This window comes from Dasypus novemcinctus, chromosome 6 (assembly GCF_030445035.2).
Source record: "Dasypus novemcinctus isolate mDasNov1 chromosome 6, mDasNov1.1.hap2, whole genome shotgun sequence".
In the NCBI taxonomy this organism is placed as follows: domain Eukaryota; kingdom Metazoa; phylum Chordata; class Mammalia; order Cingulata; family Dasypodidae; genus Dasypus; species Dasypus novemcinctus.
In genome coordinates, this window is record NC_080678.1 from 36,109,860 (window position 1) to 36,118,749 (window position 8,890).

The window sequence follows — 8,890 nt, forward strand, 5'->3', positions numbered from 1 at the left end:
CCTTGCAGTACTCACATCACCTAGAGAATCCTTTTCCTTTGGCCCTACAATTTTGCATGAACCCATAATGATCCTATAGAGTCATCATTTCCAAAATAAAAACATCAAAGTCTTGGTATTTCTTGATTAGTTATGATATGCGTATGTTACTGAATGTTTTGGAGGTTTAATGGGTAAAAAGTGTTAGATCATGAGGATCTGGAACATATACAGACGTTTAAATTGCCTTATGAAAAACAACTCCCTTTTAAAAGTATTTTTACAATATGTAGAGTTTTCCTGGAACCAAATCTCTACTTAATAAAAGCTGATTCGAGCTTATTGTATGCACCGTCGTGATCGCGTCACTAACCTCAAACCCACTAGAGGGCGCTCGCTCCCCGTCTATCCAGCCTTCTCCAGCAGCGACTCAGAAAATGCAGGTTAAATTTGACTTTCACATTCAGAAAAATCTTTTTTTTTACATTTAATGCACAAATATTTGCCGAGAATCTTGTGCGCCAAGCGTGGGGCAAGTTCACAGTATACAGCAGTGAGTTACTCACGATTCCCGCTAGCAGAGGCTTAAAACCTACCAAAGACTGAAATTAAACAATCGGCTACAACGTGACAAGTTTCCAGGTCCGTGGAGTTTGTTTAAATGGTTCCAGGCCTTGGAGCCAGAAGCAATTCTTTAAGAGATTTCCGCTCTGTTTCCGCTCTGTCTCCCAGGCAACCGTCTCCGCCCCCAAGATGTTTTGTCCCAGACAGAGCCCTCTCCTTGGGTGGCTCCTTTAGTCAGCCTAGCCCTTCCAAGTCTTTCCTCCCGCTCCCAACCTACTTCGGGCTTCTTAAAGTTTTCTTACAGTTCCCTTCTGCCTTACTCCCAAGTACAAAGGGTTACCTACGACTATCAGCTACAGCTAGCTCCGCCCATTCTTTTTCCGGTTTAAAACCGGCGGGCTTTTCCAGGTCTGAATTCCTAGACTTCCTGTTTGAATCTCGCGAAGTTACAAGCCCTCGCGTGATGTTCACTTCCTGACACTCCACTAAGTTTTAGAGCGCGAGGTGACCGTGTAGCTGCCCTCGCCCACCAGGCTCAGAACCTCTCTGCTGGGGGCGGCGTCTGCTCGGTTCCGGAACCCTTAAGTGAAAGGGCTAGGCCGAGTTCACGCGCGCTCTGCCGAGGCCGACTGGGGTGGCCTTCGGCAGCGTGACTCTCTGGGGATGTAGTGCGCATGCGCGCCCGTACTCGCGCGGCGGTCGGGAGTCCCGCGCTGGGCTACGGGGTTGGTTTGGGGAACCCTCGGTCCCGTGCCGCTCCGGGGGCAGGGACCGGGGCATTCTGGGTCGAGCCCACTAAATACCGCCCGTTCCCCGGCGGCAAGCCGCAGTTTCCGCCCGTGAAGAGCTTGCGGCTACGCGGCAGAAGCCGCCCGGGGCGGGGCGGGGCCCGGCCGACCTCGGGCGGGGCTGGCGCGCCTCCAGGAACGCTCTTTTCCCCGCGCGGGGCGCCGAGTGCCACGGTGGTGGCGGCTGTGGGACACAGCGCCTCCGGCCCTGCCTCTTCCTAGCCATAACCTATAATCCCGGGAGGCCCCGCCTGCCTCTCCTGCGGCCGCTAGCCGGCTCCGACCTCTAGTCACCCCGGCCGTCCGCGGGTTGAAGCACCTGCCGGATGTGGGACGGTTGGGAGGATTAGGAGACCAGATGTGGGACACAGATGTCAGCGCTGAGTCTCTGGTCGGCGCCTTGGTGGGAAAGTGGAGTCCAGGGGAGAGGGATGCTCTGAAAGACCACACCGGCCCGTGGAAGCTGGCCCTGGCTGCGCCAGGCGACATTTGTTTGGCTATGCCCTCCAGGAGCGCCCAGACATCGATGTAAAAAGACTTGCATCAAAGCTCACACTGCCTCCGCGGTATGCAGCTGCTCCAGTGGACCGCAGGGAAGATAAAATCATAAGGCTGGTAACCCGGCGGTGGACGGAATCAAGGGCGGGCCGCGCCCACGCGGATGCGGTCGCTTGGACTGGGAGGGCCCTTAGTTGCAGTCCTCGGTCCCGCCTACCGCCCAGCTCCCTGAGTCCGTCCACGTGGTGGGCGTGCCCGGGCGGTTCTGAGCCCATTGCCTCGCAGTCCCCTGAGTTCCGGTTGTAGTCTGGGGCGGGCGCTGAGAAGCGAGTGCGGGATCAAGACCAGGACAGAGCAAGCTCAACACACGCCAAGCCATGGCTGCAAGGGTCCCAAGGGCGTGCGCCCCTCTGCAAGGCACCTCTACCATGACTTGCGCATCCACATCGTCCAGCCCCAAGGGGACCCTGGGGGTGCATGGCCTTCCTGGAGAAAAGAGCCCGCCAGCTGGACCTGGGCTGTGGGAAAGAGGAGGTGGCACTTGGCCGAATGGCGACCGTGCTGATTTGGGCAGGCACCAAGTCCACGGTTTCCTCCTTGCCCAGCTAATGCATAGATGAAGTGCCTGTCCTAGAAACCCTGGAGTCATGCCCCCTTTGAGGCCTTCAAGGATGCTGAGAGCTACAGGCCTGTGCCGGACATGGAGTGCGTCATCAGCCTCCTGTATCTTGAGGCTGTGAGGAGGCTGAAAGTCAAGGGCCACTATTTCCCCAGAACATCCATGTGACCTTTGTGGCACATGAAGTGATTGGGGGGTGTCACTCGTGGCGGGCGTTCCAGGCCCCAAGGACTGGCTTTGCCCTAGATGAGGCCCAGTCAACCCCACCTACACCATTACTGTCTTTTCCAGCAAGCAGAGCCCCTGGCTATGAATCACAATCTCTAGGCAGCTGGGCCATAGCTTGTGATTCATCAGGACACAGCATGAGAGAAGCTGCACAGGGTTGTGAGCTCAGTTCTGGCATTTGGGAGAAAGAGAGGCAGAGGCTGCAGTCAAACCCCTACCCAGAGTAGGGGAACATGACCTCTGGGAACTGTCTAGGCTGGAGGGCAACATGGCCTATAATGTGGTACCTACTACCAGGAGTGTCAGCTTTGACTTCCCCGTGGCACCTGATGTGGATCTGAAGGCTTCTGAGGAGCAGCTGCTGGGCTTGTGCCAGGCGGCTGGCAAGTGGGGTCACCTTCAGGTTTGTTCACAAGTGGATGGAACCCCTACTGATGTCTGCTGACACCTCAGACCCCTAATGGGCTGTGTTTAGTGGGGTCTGCAAGGACATGGCCCTCACTCTGGAGCCTGAGATCTTGCTGGCTGCCGCTGAGAGCCATGGCTTCCCGCACGTGGAGGTCTCATCCTTGGTCTTCTCTCCCATGATCACGACAAGCAGCTGCCTGAGGCTGTGTTCTTCCAGGGGGTGAACATATACACACACCTACTGCCTGCTCTGCATGGTGACAGCTGAGCCTTGCACTCCCCAGCCTCTACGCTGGAGCCTACCCCCCACCAGTGCCATGGACTCTCCTTCCCTCTGCCCAACAATAATTCCGAGGAGATGGGGAGGAGAGAGGACAGGGCCTTGCTGAAGCCCTTCAGCCAACTCTGAGCTCGGCAACCACCCCCACTCTCCGCATATCCTCCCAACCCCTCCCAGCCCCTTCTCTGGACCTCACACCCCTCCCTTTCAGCTTCAGTGTCTGGTTACAGTTCCTCCACTCTCACTGTGACTTTGGTCCGGTTCAGCTGCATAAAATTAGCTGTCTCAGATCTAGGAGGAAGGGGGGGAGAGGGGGCAGAGGAGGGGCGGGGAGAGGGGGCGGAGGAGCTGCTCCAAGTCCAAGCCCGAGGGCTCTCAGCGATCTTCAGGCTCCAGCAGAGGTGGCCCGCAGGGGCGAGCCAGCTGGGCGCCTCTACTTTTTTTTCCCACTGCCTGCTTTTTCAGACTGGAGTCCCGGCGGCTCTGAAGGGCCTACTCAGCGACGCTAGGTGAGCGCCCCGGGTCTTCCCTCCCCCCCCTCCCCATTGCTAGGACATTATTCCCTCTCGCCCTCTAGCCTTCCACCCGCTTAACAGGACGGAGCCGTCCATTCCCATCCACCACTGAGGCGGGAGGCATCAGAGTTGGTTTATATGTGGTGCCGCTGCTGCTGCTGCTGGCGTGGGTGGGTGTGTCTGAGCCCAGTCGATTGTCACCCGGCAAAACTGGGTCATATACCTCTATCTTGAAGGACTACTTGCCCCGAGGTAGCAAGGGAGGGGGCAGTGTTGGGGTTGAGCCTTGGCACAAGGAGCAATGAGGTTAGTCGTTGGGCGCAGCAACGGACCTCCTGACCTGGCTTCCCTCCCTGGCAGGGTGCCGCCAACGCGCTGATGCCCCCAGTGCTCGCGGGGCTTCCAGCTGACCATGCCGCAGCCGCCCGCAGCAGCCTTGACGCTGCCCCTGCTACTGCTGCTGGTGCGGACGCCGCCCCCGGCCAGCGCGCGGCCGTCGGCGGGCCCCGATTACCTGCAGCGCGGCTGGCTGCGGCTGCTGGCGGAGGGCGAGGGCTGCGCGCCCTGCCGGCCGGAGGAGTGCGCGGCGCCGCGGGGCTGCCTGGCGGGCCAGGTGCGCGACGCGTGCGGCTGCTGCTGGGAATGCGCCAACCTCGAGGGCCAGCTCTGCGACCTGGACCCCAGCGCTCACTTCTACGGGCGCTGCGGCGAGCAGCTTGAGTGCCGGCTGGACGCAGGCGGCGACCTGAGCCGCGGCGAGGTGCCCGAGCCGCTGTGCGCCTGCAGCTCGCAGCGGCCGCTCTGCGGCTCCGACGGCCGCACGTACGCGCAGATCTGCCGCCTGCAGGAGGCGGCCCACGCTCGGCCCGACACCAACCTCACCGTGGCACACTCGGGGCCCTGCGAAGCCGGTACGCACTGCCCTGGGCCCCTCCTCCCAGCACATGCGGGTTCTCAAGGCACTGCTTCCCCCCCTCCGACGGCATTGGTCTCCGGCCAGCGCGGCGAAACAGAGGAGGCCGGGGAAGCCAAGAGGCCAGTTACCAGAGGCGAGGCCGCAGAGGCCGCTTCGCCCCCTGAAGGTGATAGTCCCAAGGTACGGTGGCAAGCTGCGTGCGCTGAGCCGCCAGAAAGTTCCAGACCTGGCTTCCTGGGACTGACCCTCTGAGGGAGTGGGCTCATAGCCAAGGGATGGTCTCCACATTTAGAGAGTTAAGAGAGCCCCAGACTTTCCCTAGACCGGCAGGAGCCCAGAAAGCTAGGCTTGGGTTCCTGTGAGAGGCAATCAGATTGGGAGAGCAAGCTGTCCACTCAGTCTCATGCCCCTTTTCCTGCGCTTAGGGATTAGTGGAGAGGGGAGAGCTTTTAGCTCCCCCATCCTCCCAGGGGCCCTGGGCCATTCAGGCTTCTAGTTTTCTTTGGAGGCCTCAGTAACTTTCACTTCCTGAGCCCCAGCAGGGGTCTGGCTTGACCAGGGCTGCCAGGCGCACAAACACCCTACAGGGGTCTCACGCCACTGGCGCCCCCACTCCTCCCCCAGGCTTCCTGTCCCTGCCCAGCCACGGTTTCTCGTTCTCTGCCTTTACCACATGGAACCCCCAGGGTGTCGGGTGGGGGAAGGGATCTTCTGGGGCTTTGGGAACTGGGCCTGGTTAGAGAAGGGGAGGGTGGCAGGAGGGAGGTGGAGGTGTTGTTTACAAGCATGACAGGATGGGGGAGTGGTGAAGGCCTGGAGGGTGGGCCGAGGACAGGGGAGCAATCTGGGACAGGGTGTGGGTCTGTGCTTGTTTGTGCATCGTGTCTGCAGGGCTGTGTGTGTGAGCATGTGCGTGTATGTCTGCATATCTCCACATCTGCATTTGTACCCTGTGTGTACCTGCATCTACGCATGTAACTGAGTATGTGTGATGTCATGTTTATGGGTGTGTTTATTCTCAGTGCATATTGTGTTCCCCCCACCAACTTGTCCACAACAGTTTGTATTTTGGGTTCTTGCTGGGCTGGATGTGCCATCCTCTTCTCAGCCTCCCACCTCCACCCCAGAGCCCCAGATTGTGTCGCACCCATATGACGTCTGGAATGTGACGGGGCAGGACGTGATCTTTGGCTGTGAGGTGTTTGCCTACCCCATGGCCTCTGTTGAGTGGAGGAAGGACGGCTTGGACATCCAGCTGCCAGGGGATGACCCCCACATCTCTGTGCAGGTAGGGACAGGAGACAGAAGCTTTTTTGGGCAGCTCAGGGTCCCCCTGGGACAGGGGTTCTTAACCAGGAGTCCACGGGCCCTAAGGGGTCTGTGGAAAGATATAAGGGGTCCATGAGCTTAAAATGAAAATTCAAAAAAAACATTATTCTTGTGGGGATGTGTTGGTGCGGGTGTGATGTATTTATTAAATAATACACAGTATAGTGTGGACTTAATATGGGATCCGTGGTTTTCACCTGACTGGCAAAGGGGTCCGTGGAACAAAAAAGGTTAAGCACCCCTGCCCTAGGAAGACTCTGCTGACTCCTCCTCTGGCTCCAGTTTAGGGGAGGACCCCAGAGGTTTGAGGTGACAGGCTGGCTCCAGATCCAGGCTGTGCGCCCCAGCGATGAGGGCACATACCGCTGCCTTGCCCGCAATGCCCTGGGCCAGGCCGAGGCCCCAGCTCGCCTGACAGTGCTCACGCCGGGTAAGGGGGAGCCCTGAGCTCGGGGGTCTGGGAGGATGGTGGTGGATTAAGGCCGCTGGATGTGTGTGTAGGAAATGGAGCCCGTGTGTGTATGTGCGCGTGGGTGCCCACACAAGCACGGGAGATGGCACTGCCAGCCCCTCTCTCCTGCCCTCTCTCCTTTGCCCACGTGTGTCTACAGACCAGCTGAACTCCACGGGGATCCCTCAGCTGCGGCCCCTGAACCTGCTTCCTGAGGAGAAGGCTGAGAGCGAAGAGGGCGAGGATTACTACTAGGTCCTGAGCCCTGGGCCATGGGGGGGGGGGGGCGGGGTGAGTGGGTATTGTGCTCACTCCTGTTCTTGGAAAGATCTGGGAAGTGGAGGGGGCAGCATGCTGTGGGGGGAGTCAAAAGCTGGAGAAAGGGAAGGGGAGAGGCTGAGGCCAGGAGAAGTGAGATTCGGGGGGGGGGGCACCCATGCAGGAGATGCCCTGGCCAGGACTGCTCAGCCGCGCCAGCAGCTGCCTGCTGCTCACCAGGCTGGGGGTGGCTGGGCAGAGGCACCCAGAGCAGACTCACAGTGGCGCAGACCCCAGGAACCTCCACTCTCCTGGGCAGCCTCCCTCCAGCCCAGCCCAGCCAGTCTCCTAACTGCCCCCAGCTAGACCTCTTTTCTGGTTCTTTTTCCAGACCCTAACCCATGCCTCACCTCAGTTTACCCTTCCTCAAAACTCATCTTGCAGAGGCCTTCCCTCTCTTAAGTTCTAGTCACCCTCACTAACTGCACTCTTCCTTGCTGTTTGCTGTCTGCTGTACAGGAGAGCACAGGAGAGCATGGTTTAGTTCAGTGCAGTTTGATGGACATGCCTGATTTTTCCTATTGTTCTGGGAGCTTCAAGAGGCCAGCAACATGTCTTCTACCACTCTGTATCTCTACCATGCCTAGCACCAGACTAGGCACCCAATAAAACTTGTGAACAAACCAAGATGCGCAGATGCACAGACAGTTCATGCAGATGTGCACATAAAGACCACATTTTCCTGGGAGGCCTCCTGAGCAAGTAGGAGTCTGACTTCCAGAAGCTGCAGGTCCTGCTTTCAAAGCACGTGCCTGCCCGGATGAGCAGAGAGAAGGCTTGAGTTCCATTGTGCTCTGCCTCTCAGGAGGAAGGCGAGAGCCATCTGCATGCAGAGGGGTGTCCCCTGGGGGTATGGTAGAGAGGTACATAGCCTGTCCTTCTCTTCACCTCATTCTGGCACTCTCCCCACGAGGATTGGGGACACCAGGTCTACGTGGCTAGGACTGCAGTATGAAATCCTAGCCTGGGCGGAGGGAGAAGTTGGCCATTTCCCCAGCTGCCTAAAGGAACCCACTCATTTCCCGGCTGACCCCAGACAAAGCCATGGTAAGCCTGATCCCTCATCTCCTCCGACTGTGACCTGTCCTGTCTGGCTGGGGGTCGCCTCTCAGATCCAGGCCCTATGGCTCCCCAAATCTCTTCCCACACTCTCTTTACTTAGACCAGGGAGGCTGGCGAGACACAGGGCTGGGAAAATGTGTACTGGAAGATTGGAGAAGAGAATGAAAGAAGAAGCCAGCCAGGCGGAGACCCTGCGTATGGATGGCGACCGCCTCCTACGTGCCCGGGCTCCACCCGGAGCCTGGCGCCAGCACGGGAGGGACGCTGTCGGCGTCTGAGCTTGTGTTCTGGGTCCCAGTGCAGGGAACCCGGCCTCCTGGGAGGGGCGTAATCCAGGATCCTAACGCGGGAGCTTGACAGTCCCTCCCGCGGACCCGCACGACTCCTCCATCTGCTGTGGCTTTGCCCGGAGCTGCTAAACCAGAGAACAGTTCTCACTGTAGAGTCGTGGCACATGCCCGGCTGCCCCAGCAGCTGCACACGACAGTGCGCTCGGGTTGGTTAGGGCGAATTCCAAGGCGACCACGGAAACCCTAGCAGGAATGTGGCGAGGGTGGGGTGGGGGGACGTGCCGTGCGTCCTCGTGACTAGAAGGAAGTCTGCTCGGCGCTGGATCCCGGCGGCTGCGGGGGAATTGGCCCCCCGCTAGTCCTTGGCGCTGGTTTCCCTCCGTGCTGGGCTCGAAGGCGCCCTCTGGCGGCCCCATCGATCCGGCCGCGCCCACCTGCAGAGCAGAGCGCCCACGCGCAAAGCCCCGACGGCCCAAGAGGGTCACACGCCTCGATCGCGTCTCCAGACATTGTAGGATGATCCGGTGTAGCCACCTCGCCTCCTCGAAGCCTCAGTTTCCCCTTCCTCGGCCCTGCAGTTTCAGGCCGCACAGCCTGGAATGAGAGGAACCCCTGCTCGCCCCTCCCCGTCTCTGCTCCAGCGGA

General features: G+C 59.3%; 1 protein-coding gene and 1 pseudogene across 1 annotated transcript; both read left to right on the top strand.

Annotated features, from left to right (window-relative positions):
• Positions 1–1,022: 1,022 nt before the first annotated feature.
• Positions 1,023–7,520, top strand: KAZALD1 (Kazal type serine peptidase inhibitor domain 1). Its single transcript, XM_058298526.2, has 6 exons — positions 1,023–3,873; positions 4,240–4,790; positions 5,923–6,083; positions 6,407–6,554; positions 6,736–6,830; positions 7,353–7,520. The coding sequence occupies exons 2-5, from the start codon at positions 4,292–4,294 to the stop codon at positions 6,828–6,830; spliced, it is 903 nt and encodes a 300-aa protein (XP_058154509.1). The 5' UTR covers positions 1,023–3,873; positions 4,240–4,291; the 3' UTR covers positions 7,353–7,520.
• On the top strand, positions 2,062–3,352 carry LOC101447666 (aminoacylase-1 pseudogene; annotated as a pseudogene).
• Positions 7,521–8,890: the final 1,370 nt, after the last annotated feature.

Coding starts and splice junctions, on each gene's coding strand:
- KAZALD1 (XM_058298526.2), top strand. CDS start 4,292: ATGCCGCAGCCGCCCGCAGCAGCCTTGACGCTGCCCCTGCTACTGCTG. Junction 6,084..6,406: donor ACCCCCACATCTCTGTGCAG/GTAGGGACAGGA, acceptor CTCTGGCTCCAG/TTTAGGGGAGGACCCCAGAG. Junction 6,555..6,735: donor CCTGACAGTGCTCACGCCGG/GTAAGGGGGAGC, acceptor GTGTGTCTACAG/ACCAGCTGAACTCCACGGGG.